At 34.3% G+C, this 13676-nt stretch overlaps 1 protein-coding gene across 2 annotated transcripts; it reads right to left on the reverse strand.

The window, feature by feature from the left end:
- On the reverse strand, positions 821–5657 carry LOC109849850 (protein CHLOROPLAST IMPORT APPARATUS 2-like). Of its 2 annotated transcripts, XM_020419738.1 has the most exons (3): positions 4028–5653; positions 2213–2374; positions 821–1114 (listed from the first exon to the last, which is right to left on the reverse strand). In XM_020419738.1, the coding sequence occupies exons 1-3, from the start codon at positions 4946–4948 to the stop codon at positions 1049–1051; spliced, it is 1149 nt and encodes a 382-aa protein (XP_020275327.1). In that variant the 5' UTR covers positions 4949–5653; the 3' UTR covers positions 821–1048. The 2 variants fall into 2 exon arrangements, with proteins under 2 accessions (XP_020275327.1, XP_020275334.1); XM_020419745.1 differs by lacking the exon at positions 821–1114 and having other exon boundaries at positions 2300–2410; positions 4028–5657.

Consider the following 13676-nt stretch of genomic DNA (forward strand, 5'->3'; position numbering starts at 1 on the left):
GCTTAAATGAAGAGGTTGTGAATATGTATTCAAGCGTAATACTTGGTTCTTTTAGAAGCATCATTTACACGTAAGGGTTCTCACGGGTACCGCATTTTATTGCTAGTAGAGATGACATGCCAACCAAACCAGTATAGAGTTTGATGAGGGTTTCAGTTTTTTTTTTTAACTGTGATAGAATTTTTTCAATCACTCATTAGTAGTTCTCTGGCAAAATTGAATTAATACTCATAATATAATATAGTGAAGAAAGGATGTATCGTTCCTTATTGAAGAAAATGTGTTTGCAATCTCTCCAACAACTTATCGACCACTTATTTGTTCATCGTATTAGTATAAATTTTTGTGTTTGCGAGTAGACTGCATACGCTTAAGAAGAACAGTATAAATTTTTGTGTTTGCGAATAGACTGCATACGCTTAAGAAGAACAGAGCTCGGGATGTTCATCCTATTAGTATAAATTTTGTGCTGTGTAAACTGCTCTTAAGCAGAGCTCAGGATGTTCATCGTAGTAGTATAAATTTTGTGCCGCATGTAGACTGCAGAAGCTTAAGAAGAGCCCAGGAGAGCTTGGGATGTTCGCAATGAACGTTGGATCCCATAGGGGAACTTGGAGATTGGATCACATTGTTTGTTTTATTAATGGATCTCATTTAATATGTCAAGTTTCGATTTTGATATTTTCAATATCGTTTGTCAGGAAGAAGGTAGAAAGTAATTCATGTTCGTAGCACGGAGCTGCTAATGGAAGTGAAATTTCTTGAATATATGAGGAACGAGCACATTGCACATTTCAAATGTCAATACTTGTCGTTCTGCTCCACACAAAAACCAATTTGTGCAACTTGCCTTGTATCTAAACATGATCATGTATTGACAAAATGAAAAGTATTTGCGAATATATTTCACAATATTTGAAGACAAAAGGCTTTAGTGGCACATAGAGAGGTGTTCCAAAAAAATTACAAAACCTCCCTTCAATTGTGTCCACATTAAATAGGTAAAATGCATAACTTTCAGCATTCAACTCCTTGTAGAATGGAGATCTCACAGATTTTCTTCCTTGATTGCTTCTTGGAGAAATTGGCCCTGATTACTTTTAACAAATCGGCCCTGCATGAATAGACCAAGCCTTAAGGTTCCGAGATGTCATGAGCGTACAGCGGATACAAGTGAAAGTGAAATTGAAATGAATAATTACTAGCATGTATTTTTATTGCATTCTGATCTAAAAACCTACTCAAAAGTTTTAAAAGTTATTACTAAACATAAGATATATTCAGTGTTCACTGTAATACTTATTGTCACAAGGTTCAGAATCTTGACACTGGATGCTGGTTTCAGCAATTTCAGACCAAATTAAATAGTATTTTGCAGCTTAAAAAGTAAACATTATTTAAAAAATCGTTTGAAAAATCAGAACCGGTGACACTAAGATATGTTCCCTTTAGTAGTTGGGTGGAGTTAAGGTCTCTCTCAAATCTCGCAAAAAAATGAAAAAAAATAGATGATAATCGGTGATGTCTAATAAGACATGGTATTGGAATCATAAACTAAAAACAAATCCTCAAAATACACAAAAAGATCATTTGCAGAACACACAAGATAAGGATTGGCTTTTGACTTAAATCCCTGGGCGAAAGAGGAGTCAAGCTCAACTAAACAGATACTGAGGAATACAACGGCAAAGAACTTTCAAAGCCTTATTCTACACGTACAATATCTCCAAAAAAACCAAATAAGTTGTAGAGAAAACAAAATAGAGAGCGTTAATTTACAAAAACCATTCATATACAAAATTAAGGCTAGAAGTCCAAAGTGTTGATGAAAGCAGAGCTAATCAGATTACCATCTGCTTCTTATAGATAAACACGAGACTTAATGAACTTGTTTCCCATTGTTTGTCCATGACCAATTTTCAGGTATTGGATCAGCATGCTCTCAAAGTACAAGAGGTATGAGAATACATAGACTTTCGGTATTTTACTAGCCAGATTTTGTTCAGAAATTATGTACTCATTATGTTCTGTAGTTTGAGTCCTCATAAATGAATTATGAAACAGGAGGAACTTTATCCCATATATTTCTATGACACATTATGCAACATTATAATTTAAGAATAGCTATTATTTGTCGGCAATCACCGCCATTAAATAGCTATTTAACATGCAATTAACAAACAAGACATGCATTAAAACATATTACACTTGCCTTCATCCGAGGTTTGCCGTCAGCCTTCAACTTCCGCACCTGGTATCTGATCTTCTTCGCAAAGAGCCGAGAAATTCGCTTCTCTTTGTACCTCAGCATGCTCGCCTCTCTCATACCAACACCTTCATCGTCGGGAAAAATGTCAATCATAGCCAGTTTAGCCTGTCAAAAACCTCTCTATCAACCCAGTTTGTGTAACTAGAGAAGAAGATAAGTAAAAAAAAGTGTTAATTGCGGATAGACCCCTTGTATTATTACCCAATTGCAGATAGACCCCTTGTAGTACAGATAGACCCCTTGACCATCATCCAATTGCGTATATAATCCCAAAGTGAAAGGTTTTGGCTTTTACCCTAAGGAGCTCTATTTGTCATAAAGAAAAACAAAACTCTTTCTCCGTAATAGAATCAAGAAAAATTCAATTATGGTTTGGTTAATTAATTAATAATAATAATCAAGTTAAAAATCATTGATGCAATTGTACGCAAATGACATTTCAACTGACAATTTCTTACCAAAAGTAAGGGCAACATTTCGATTAGTCATTCCCACAAAATTCTAATTTAGCAAAAGCTTGAAGACTTTGCTGTTGGAATGATTGGTAAGTGATATCAAGTCATATGTTGTGTCACACACTGCCAACTTTTGACCAAAAAGTACGGTAGCCTTTCAACTAAAAAAGACCACATGAAACTGATTTGCAAAAGATCTAATCTTTTTCTGTTGGTATGTTTGCTTAATTAGGAGTTAATAACCTTAACTTTGGAAAAAATGACATTTTAAGCCTTCTAATAAAACATGAAAGTATTATTTTATTTAAGAAGACTAAAAGGGCAGCCGAGGCTACCACCATTGTGGCCTCTGGGAGGGTCAGATGTACACAGCCTTACCCCCCATGTGCAGCGAGAGGCTGTTTCCAAGATTACAACTTGTGATCTCGAGGTCACAAGGCAGCAACCTTTCACCGTTGCCCCCAAGGTCCACCCTCACTTTAATTAAGATTACACAATTTATTTAGAAAAAAGTCTACAGTCTTTTTTCTTACTTGCACACTGATGAATGTTATAATGCTATCATACAAAAGAAAATGTATGTTTTCCAAATGCATTTATGGGTTACACCTTAGTCTACTGAAATGAGCACTAGTGTCGGTTACACAAATGGTTGTCAAGAAGATTTCAAGTTTAGCAAATCATATCCCATTGGCAAATTATGGAATACAGGTGGCCGTGAAAGGAAAATCAGTTATAGGTGTGCCCTATTGACTAACTTATATGAGTAGTGAGTACAGCTTTCACATATACACAAAGTTGCAAGTAATATAACTAAGGATCACCAATTACGCTGACCATCTTCTAGAGCAACAATAACTCAATACGATAGTAGCACAAACTACACAAGGATCTGAGATCAATCCTCCAAACTGAAAGACAAAACACATTCAGTAGGAAATCCCTTTTAACAGTCGATAACATATAAAATATAAGGCTAAATTGCAGACAGACCCCTGTAGACTGTACTATCACCAAATTAAACTGACTACCCTTGTAGTTCTATTGCTGCAGATAGACCCCCTGAGTGAAAACTTTTTGACCCTTTTCAAGGGGTCTATCTGCAACAATAGATTTTCACTCTGGCTTGTATCATCAACAACAGAACTCTTTCATGGAATCTATATGCAAAAATAAAACTATAGGCTTAGTAAGTTCAATTTTTTTGCCATGCCTCAAGGGGTCTATCCACAATTAACCCAAAATGTAAGTGCTAGACCAAATATCTGCAATGATTCATAGGATCAAGAATTTAAATGCATACATCAATGCCAGAAGTGGCTTCTGAAGAACCAGGATCGTAAGATATTGGAAACTCCCGATCTCCCCAAGCTTCAATGACCTCCTCATGATTCAATTTGAGGCCTAAACCAGACTTCAAATTTCCCTCTCGTTTACCAGCACTAGCTGTAATACAAGAACCAGTTGTAGTTTTAGTGACCTCAGACTCATCCATGACCTCCTCCAATTTCTTCTTCTTAGTCTTCTTCTTCCTCTCCAAAGATGGCATTGCATTGAGCTTAGGAACAATATCTTTCATGTTCACCATCGGCATCAACCTCCACCAATCATCATTATGGGCCCTAAGCCTGGCTTTCCCTCCAACAAAAGGATTAATGCAAGGATCAACACTAGGACTACAATTTGTATCACAATCGTTCACACTTAGCTTTCCCATTATGCTATCAATCCCCTCAACATCATCATCACCGAAAATAGAACTAACATCATAACCTGGTGAGCCTGGTGGGCTACCCACTCGAGGCACAAAGCAAGATGTCTTAATTGGGTTAACAGGTCTGAATTTGAACGGGCGTGAAAGATTTGGACCGGGAGATGGGTCTTCAATTAGGAAATCGGAGTCACTGAGGACCGGGAAAGAAGGGGGACGGCCAGTAGAGGATAAAGAGGAGGAAGAAAGGGAAGGGAACGACCCCGAATGCTTTTTATGGAGGTTTTTTATTGAGAAAACATTAGGGCAAGCAGTGGAGAGGAGAGTGGCGGCTTCGAAGTAGGATTGATTGGGTCTCTTTCGAGGAGCTCGACCTCTTTTTGTGGGGATGTCAAGTGAGGAGACGGATGAGGATTTGGTGAGGGTTGATGAGCATCCAGAAGAGGGGGAGGGGTTTTTTATTAGGTCAAGGTTGAAGCTGCAAGTCCCTTTCGCGCCGAGGAATGAAGACATTTTTCACAATATTTTGTTGAAGTGCTGAAGCAAGATGGAATGTCTATTATAGTTCAAAGACCTAGGAACTATGCAGGGAAAAAATCCCCAAAAAAGTCTAATTGAAGATACTGGAACTACATCAAGGAGCATCTAACACCCTATAGAGATTAGAAATAAAGGACATAAACTGTGAAATATTAGATACCCAGACGAAATCCCAAAATCAAAGATTAGAATCACCCTTCAAAATAGAATCTTTTGGGGGGAAAGGTAAGCCCCAAAAAAGCTGGAACGGTCTTATTAAACCCTAAAAAGATCAGAAATAAAGGCACGGAACCGTTAAATAGAGGACGCCCAGATGAAATTCCATGAGAAAAAGATTAAAATCACCATCAAAATAGAATCTTTTTCGGGGGGGAAAGGCAAGCCCCAAAAAGGTGGAAACTGTCTTAACGAAGTTCATAACAGAGATACTTGATCAAAATAGCAGCATCTCAGGAACCCGGATGCGTTCTCATGAGGAAAAGATCGAACCTTTGACGAGAAAACGGACGGACACGGAGATGAGAGCCGGCGGCATTTGGGTAGGTAAAAGTAAAACCCTAACAAAACCCTCGATGTACCGAACTTGGAAAGAGACCAGGGAGCATCGTAGCCTCGATATCCTCGCCTTCGTTGGCTGCAACCGAAGCCAAACTACGAAGGGGTAAATAAATAAACATAAAAAAAAAAAGGTAAAAATGCTTCCAGCCCCCAAAACTAATGAAAACAAGCTTCCCCCTCCCAAGACTTTTTCAACGTGTGTTTTACCCCCAAAAGTAAACTCTGTGTTCTCTGAGCCCCCAAAACACAAAACCCAAGAAATTAAGATACGTGAAGACCATAATACCCTCCATTGTCACATCCTCCTTCCTCTCCAAACCTAACCACCGCAACCTCCTCTCTTTCTCCTCCTTCCATGGCCTCAAGCTCATCTCCGCCTTCAAAACCCAATCTTTCTCCTCCCTATCATTGTCATCCTCCGCCCCCAAATCTCCACATCCTACGACCTCTCCTCCATCTGCTTCCGCCCCATCAAAGAATCCATCGTCTCCCGCGAGATGACCCGCCGCTACATGTCCGACATAATCACCTACGCTAACACCGTCGGCGGCGGCGGCGGTGGCGGTGGCGGCGAATCCGTCGGCCTCTCCTGCGCCTACGAGCTCTCCAAGAACCCCGACATCAACGTCGCCATCATCGAGCAGTCCGTCTCCCCGGCATTGACGATCTGATTTCTTCCTCCATCTAGAGAGCGTCGAGTTTGTACAGAAAGTGAAGCGTATCGCTGACAAATACTGGGATCTCTACTCTCAGGAACGCGATCTCCCTGGACATTTACTTAGCTATCCCATTGGAGTAAGCAGTGAAGGAGTTGTTACAGAGCTCCCAAGGACGGAGTTTTTCCCCGATACAAAGGCTCGTGTTATTTGAACCAAGTCTGATTACATGCCCCCCATCCTCACCACTTAGGTAGCATTTGTCTTGTTTCTTTGCTTCAGGTTGTTTTTACTAAATAATAGTGTTATTGTATGTGGGAATAAAAAAAGAGTATCTTTGATTGTGGGTTGTAGTTTGTTGTTGGTGTTCTTTGATGGATGCGAATTAATTTATGCGTGTGTGAGGTTTTAGTATTGAGATATGTTTTCCTTTATGGATGAAAGATAGGAGCAATGCTCCCCCTGCTTATAAGCATAGATAAGAAAAATAAAGAATTGTATGTCAAAGGCTCCCCCTGTCAAAAAGACTGAATGACATCTACTGATCATATATACAGGATCTAAACCAACAACTATCCATCAAACATATGCAAAAAAATGATACGAGTAACTCAAATTCTATAAACAAAACATGATTATAGTCTTAACCATGCATTGATCATAACATGATAAACAAAACATCATTTTAGCATCATAGATTTGCATAAATATACAAAACCTAAACAGTGCAAAGAACTCATGACAGGCAACAAATATTTACCGCACATCAAATTATGAATGTTGTTTCAACAATGCATTGATTTATAAAAGAAATAAATTAAACACAATAGGCCACAAAATATCACATAAGCATTAGAAGCAATATAGTTTTGCACTAACCATGGATTTGTCCACAAGATAAAAAATCACACAAAACCATACATAGTTTGTTCCACAAAGTATCATAGAGTTATTACACTCAAATAAAACAGAGTTATCAAATCAATCATCTCCAAAAGAGAACATTAAAAAAAAACAAAAATAACCATCACATAGAGAAACTCAAGTCAGTCACCACCAGCACCATCACCACCATCATCATCACCATCACCTCCAGAATCAGAAGAGCCTGATCCATCAGCAGAATCCTCACCAGAATTAGACTCAGAATTAGAAGGGATCCCGAGAGACTGACGCTGAAATGAAAGAATAGTATCACCCAATCCAGGTTACGCTGAAATGAAGGAATAGTATCCCTAAAACAAAATCCAGGTTTTGAAAATCCGACGCACATGCACCACGACCGCCGCCGTAAACTTCGTCATCCTCCTCTTGCTCATCACCTCCTCCTGCTCATCCTCGCCGTCACCGGCGTCTCTCCACGTGTCACGTTCCCGGCCATCCGCGTGGAGCTCAACATGACCCTCGACCTCCTCATCAAAAACCCTAACTATGCTTCGTTCTCTCCAGCTTTACTATGGTGGGGCCCAGGTTGGGGAGGCTGATGTGGATCCTGGGAGGATACCGGTGCGCGGGGCGATGCTCGTGACGGCGAGGTTGACGGCAGAGGGGGCAATCTCATCGCGGAGGTGGGGACCCTGCTGAGGGACATGATGACGGCCGCCATCGGGGAAAGGGACGGAGGAACCCTTTCAAATCATCACAGATAAAGAAAGAAAAAGAGAGAGAAAGGGTATTATGGTCTTTAAATTTTAATACTCTTGGTCTTTGTGTTTTGGGGGCTCAGTGCATATTTGTTACGAATTTGGGGGTTTTGAGAGCGTTGAAAAAGTCTTGGGAGGGGGAAGCTTGTTTTCATTAGTTTTGGGGGCTGGAAGCATTTTTCCCAAAAAAAAAAGGGGGCGGGCTTTTTGGAACCAAGGACAATGAGGGGGCGCTTACTTCTGTTGAGCACCAGAGAGAATCTTTTAAAAGAATCAAGGATCGCAATCGAAGGAAACTATCGGGTTGGCCCAGAATTAGGTGGGATGTTGGTCAATTCAATACTTAAATAATTATTAAATTAAAAGGGGAAATGGGTCAGTGCTACAGATTTAGTATTTTGAAACAGAGGATGTATCTCAAACGTGAGAGGGACGGAATGGATATTTTATGCAAACGAGCGAAATTACGCGAATAGATAATTACATCATTTTACAAAATTAGGCAAATTAATGTAGTTGAAGTGACTTTCAAGGACCGGAGTCTAGAGCAGTGTCAGCAGCCATAGCTAGACTATAAGACTATCTCCAGCGGGTAGAGATTGGGGGGTTTTTTGCTCCAGCGGGTAGAGATTGGGGGGTTTTTTGCTCCAGCAGGTAGAGATCCGGGGGCGGGGGGTGAAATAGGAAATGGGAATCAGAGGGGTGAATATTTCACCTCCGGTTTTTCTGTCCGCGTGAGTCCCGCAACAGTTGATCGGCCCATGCATCAAGCCATGTGTCAAGACTTGATTGGTTGGCGTTTTTTGTTTTACTCCTAATTTTTAAATGATATTTTGGGAGATAAATACTAGGAATTAATTTATAATTTTTGTAGCAATAATTTTTATTTTTTCACCTCTATAAATAGAGATTAGTCTTGTGTAATTTGGAGACAAAAAAAATCTGAGTGTTTTTGTTAATATAAAAATCGTGTTTTTTTTTGTTAATATAAAAATATTATCAAAAATTAAATTAATAATATATATTATTTATGTAAATATTAAAAAATTATAATTATAAATAAATGAGTTATATTAGTAATAATAATAGTAGTAGTAGTAATATATATGAAATAAGAAAAAGAAATGAATAAATAAGGTGGGGTATATATGTTGGAGTGATGGGGTTATAGTGGGTCCCAAATAAAGTAAAAATCTTTTGAAAAAACTCCTGCTGTAGAGATGATAGAAAATGGAGATTGTTGAATTATGTGGAGGGGGAATAAAGTGATGTGGTAGGAGAGAGGATGTTAAAATTTCGACTCCTGATGGAGATAGTCTAACTCGAAACTATTTTTATATGTGTATAAAAAGTGGGAATGGAATGTAATTCCAACTTTTTATTTATGCATACCAAACACGATGTATTTTTAGATATTAGAACTGATATTCTCACTTCTTATCAACTCTCACTTTATGTGGGGATTGCCATTCCTAACCATTTAACGAGGAATTGATATTCTCATTTAAGTGAGAATAAAAATAATTAATTAATTCCCAATTATACCCTCCTTAAAAGATACGAATCATACTCCCTTTAAAAGTACGAGTTCGGAAAAATCTTTTCATGATCAGAATTACCCTCAACTTTTTTAAATATTACACTGTTACCCTAATCTATTCTAATTATCTTATCTTCTTTGAATTAGTAACTAAATGATTTATCATATTTAAAATGAGACTTAACATGTTATTAGATAAAGAAAATACATTTGATATAATTCAAATTCTTTACTTATTTTAGTTCACATAGAAATCTAAAAAACATATGCTAGCCAGTACCTAAAAATTTTTGAACTTTGTAAAAAAATCCTCTAAGTTTTTTAAATTGTAAAAACACCCCTACAAATTTAAAATTTTATTAAAACATCTTAAAAATTATAAATTTTACTTATTTCAATTCAGTGAGAAATATAAAAAATATATGCTAGCTAGAAACTAAAAGTTTTTTTACTTTGGAGAAAATATCTTGTAAGTTTTAAAAATTATAAAAACACCCCTAAAAATTCAAAATTTATAAAAAATACCTTCAAATTTTAAAACTTATAAATACACTAAAAACCTACAAATAACACAAACAACCCCAAAAATTTACGGAATTTACAATAAACACTCTGAACTTTTTACAAATTACAAAATAAAACCTTCAGAATTATAAATTTATAAAAAAATCTGATAATTTCTAACCTAATAGTACATTAAAAATATAGGAATTACAAATATCCCCTATATAATTTATAATTTAAAGGAAACACCCTTGAAGTTTTAAAAATTACAAATAAAATCTTAAAATTCAAAATTTATAAATAACACCCTGAGAATTTCAAACTTATTAGTAAATTGAAAGCATAGGAATTATAAATAGTCTATAAATAATTAAAAATCTGTAGAAAAGGCTTATATGTTTAAAAAATTACAAAAAGCCCCTAAAATTCATAGTTTATAAAAAAAAAAATACCATGAGAATTTCTAACCTATGAACACAAAATTAAATATACAAAATTACTAACAACCCCTAAAAAACTAAAATTTTATAAAAAATATCATACTCACTTTAAAAGTATAGATTTAGGAAAAACCTTTCATGATCAAAATTACCTGTAACTTTTTTGAAAAGAACACAAATGATTGAAAATCTATTAAATTTTAAATTTATAGAAAAAACGCCCTTAAAGTTTAGCACATTGCAAATTACCTCTCCAAAGTTTGAAAATTTTCAATGGTTTTTTATAATTTCTTGATTTCAATGTAATTTTTAATAGCTTTATGTATTTGTAAATTACAAATTTTTAGGATGTTTTTTATAACTTTTTAAATTTTTTAGGGTGTTTCTTTTATAGTTTTTTAAATTTTTATTGTATATTCAGTGTAATGCATAAATACGTTAATTAATGATGATATTAAAGAGTAAGTCATTCTTAAGATTATTAGGCTATAGTTAAGTGTACAACACATCACTGTTCCTAGGCAGTGTAATTTATATATGCAAAAAATTCATATAAAAATTTCTTTACGAATTGAATGGTCACCCATCTTTTGAAGACTTTAAGATATGAATAAATAGAGATGTTGTACTAGATTAATGTGTTTATAACTTACAAATAGTAGACCACTCTGGATTGAAGAAAACAATGACGATATGATTATTAGACTATAGTTAAGTGCACACATCACTATTCCTAGGCAATATAGTTCATATATGTAAAAATTTTTAGATAATCTATAGTGGTTAAAAAGTTTTTGATTTAATGTACTATTTTTTTATAAATTATATTTACTATGAACCCACCATATAATTTTGACTGTGGTCATCATAAATTTAATACGTTTGATTGATTGATTATAAACGTATATAGACAATAGATTACTTTACTTTCTCACATGAGCTAATATTTGGTGCTTAATAATTTAAATTATTAATTTTAAATTTGATATAAAGAGGAGCTCTAATGATATTTATTTATTTACCTACAGCATAATATAATCTCAATTTTTATTTTTGTTGGAGATTTATTTCATAGTTAAGCGCATCAAATTAGTAACTAAAATAATAATTAATTATGCTTAAATTAGGATGATTATAGTTAGTCATTCCCTATGAAGTTTTTATGAAGATATATATATTACTTTTTATAGCTATCTGTACTACCCATGTATAATTTAAAAATTACTTCTTAATTTGACACATTAGATTACTTTTTCTTTATAGAAATTGTTTCTTTGATGTTTAGACTCCCTAATCACTATATCACCATTTTAGCGTAGAAAGGACCTCACTCTAAATGGCTTCAAGCTAATATTTGAGTTGAACTGAAGTGCATACTATTGTTACTATGTGTATATATTTTTTAAGAAAATTATATCAACACTTTTTAAGTAGAAGAGAATATTCTAACTTCTGATATTATAAAAACTAAATATAGCCAATTGAGTGATTAGAGAGAACTTACATCAGAAAAGTGTGAATAATAAGATAAAAAGGAAATGTAATAACATTGCTAACAATACTACAAATAACAAACTATAAGCATTGAGGTTTTTATATATATACTTTATAATTTATTAAAAATATCATATATATAGTAATATCGCTGTAATAATATCATTATTAGGAAAAATTCTTCATGAATCAATATGTTCGTTACGATATATAAGCTATACCATCCAAATTCTTGTGTCTTTTATAGAGTCAAAAAATTTGAATACGAGCCTCTAATATGTTGCTCTCACAATAACAAAATCAACTTAGTAGATGTGAATATTCCAGATTAATTATGTATCATATATACAATAAAATTACCCTAGGTAAGTGAGTTATAATAGTATTTTTTATTCACATCTTTTAGGGTAAGATTTGATAGGGACCTTGTATCAAAGGAAAAAAATTATATTTAGAGCACATAGCGAAATATATCATAATCTTTCTGTTCTAATTTCCTAAGAAAATAATTATTCATACTTTTAGTTTTACTTCTATGATACAGAGAATGAGCTATAAAATTCCATGAAAATATTAGATAATATAAATATGAGTAAAAAAATAACTAAAAATTAATATGAATATGAGTTAAACCACAACTAAAAGTTTAATGGATATATTGCAAGTAAATTCATATACAAAATTCTTTTACGAATTGAATGATCATCCATCTTTTGAAGACTTTAAGATACTAATAAATAGAGGTGTTATATTAGATTAATGTATTTATAACTCACAAATAGTAGATCATGTGGCCACAGTCTGGGTTGAAGGAAACAATGATAATATTTTATTTAAGAGAGAGATTATTGAGTTGATGGTTAATCCCACAGAAAAACTTTTTTTTAATTTTACTCTATTGTTATCAATTTAAATAATCATGATATTCAACTACGTGCATTGCACATGCATCTCAACTAGTAGATATAAATTCACATAAGAAAAATTATTTTTATAGAAAAATATTATTAGCTGCTAGTACAAATATACAAATATATATAAAATCATAATGCAGTTTGGATAAAGATTAGCGTCCACGCCGTAGTTCCACATCGTTCCTATAAGCAATTTGTAAATTTATATTACTTGGAAGACCTTGCCCTAGTTTCACTATCAGCCGTAGTTAGGCGAAGATGAGGCGTTAATATACCTTGAAGACCTTGCCCTAGTTCTACATCGTGTCTTTAAAAGAAAAATATTGTCTTTGCCTCCATGCCTCTCGGTGAGTTAATCATTGTTTCTTATTTAAATTTATATGTGTGACTAATCTTTATCTAATGTTTACAAGAATTTTTTTATCTTGTGACGACTCGGTTAGGTGTTTGGTGTTAGATTAGTTGGAAAAAATTCTTCAATGTTGTCGATAGAGCATCTCTAGCTAATTATTGAATTGTTAGCAAAATTTTTAATAAATCTCCTATTAAGAACTGGTTTAATGAAAGCTTATTTCAAGGATTAAAAAATAATTTAGCAATTACTAGAAAAATGAGAAAAATAGATGAAGAACTTGCGAAATAAGGTTATAGATAACAAGTTCAGATTTTGAATACAACTGCATATTTAAAGAAACCATAAAGTTAGAAAACCATAAACAAAGGTTTCTTAAAGTTAGATAACAAGTTCAATTTGTTCGGAGAGTTGCCAATTTTCTATGGATTTAAAGATTTATGGTCTGACTCTCTTCAAATTCTTTAAAAATTAAGGTTTTTTATAGTGCATTTTTCTTTAAAATTCCTTTATTGAGTAATATTGCCCTAAAAAGTTTGTCGAACTTATCTTTTGCTTTTCATTTTCTAGAAACTGAATCCTTTGTCCTAATCATCGACT

The sequence above is a fragment of the Asparagus officinalis genome, chromosome 1 (assembly GCF_001876935.1).
Source record: "Asparagus officinalis chromosome 1, Aspof.V1, whole genome shotgun sequence".
NCBI lineage: Eukaryota > Viridiplantae > Streptophyta > Magnoliopsida > Asparagales > Asparagaceae > Asparagus > Asparagus officinalis.

Bases quoted from the DNA above. Each gene is read 5' to 3' on its own strand.
- LOC109849850 (XM_020419738.1), bottom strand. From the start codon at position 4,948: ATGTCTTCATTCCTCGGCGCGAAAGGGACTTGCAGCTTCAACCTTGAC. The intron at 2,375-4,027 runs GTATGCATTTAA...GGTTTTTGACAG, and splicing joins AAGCCACTTCTGGCATTGAT to GCTAAACTGGCTATGATTGA. The intron at 1,115-2,212 runs GCAAGTGTAATA...CTATTCATGCAG, and splicing joins ACGGCAAACCTCGGATGAAG to GGCCGATTTGTTAAAAGTAA.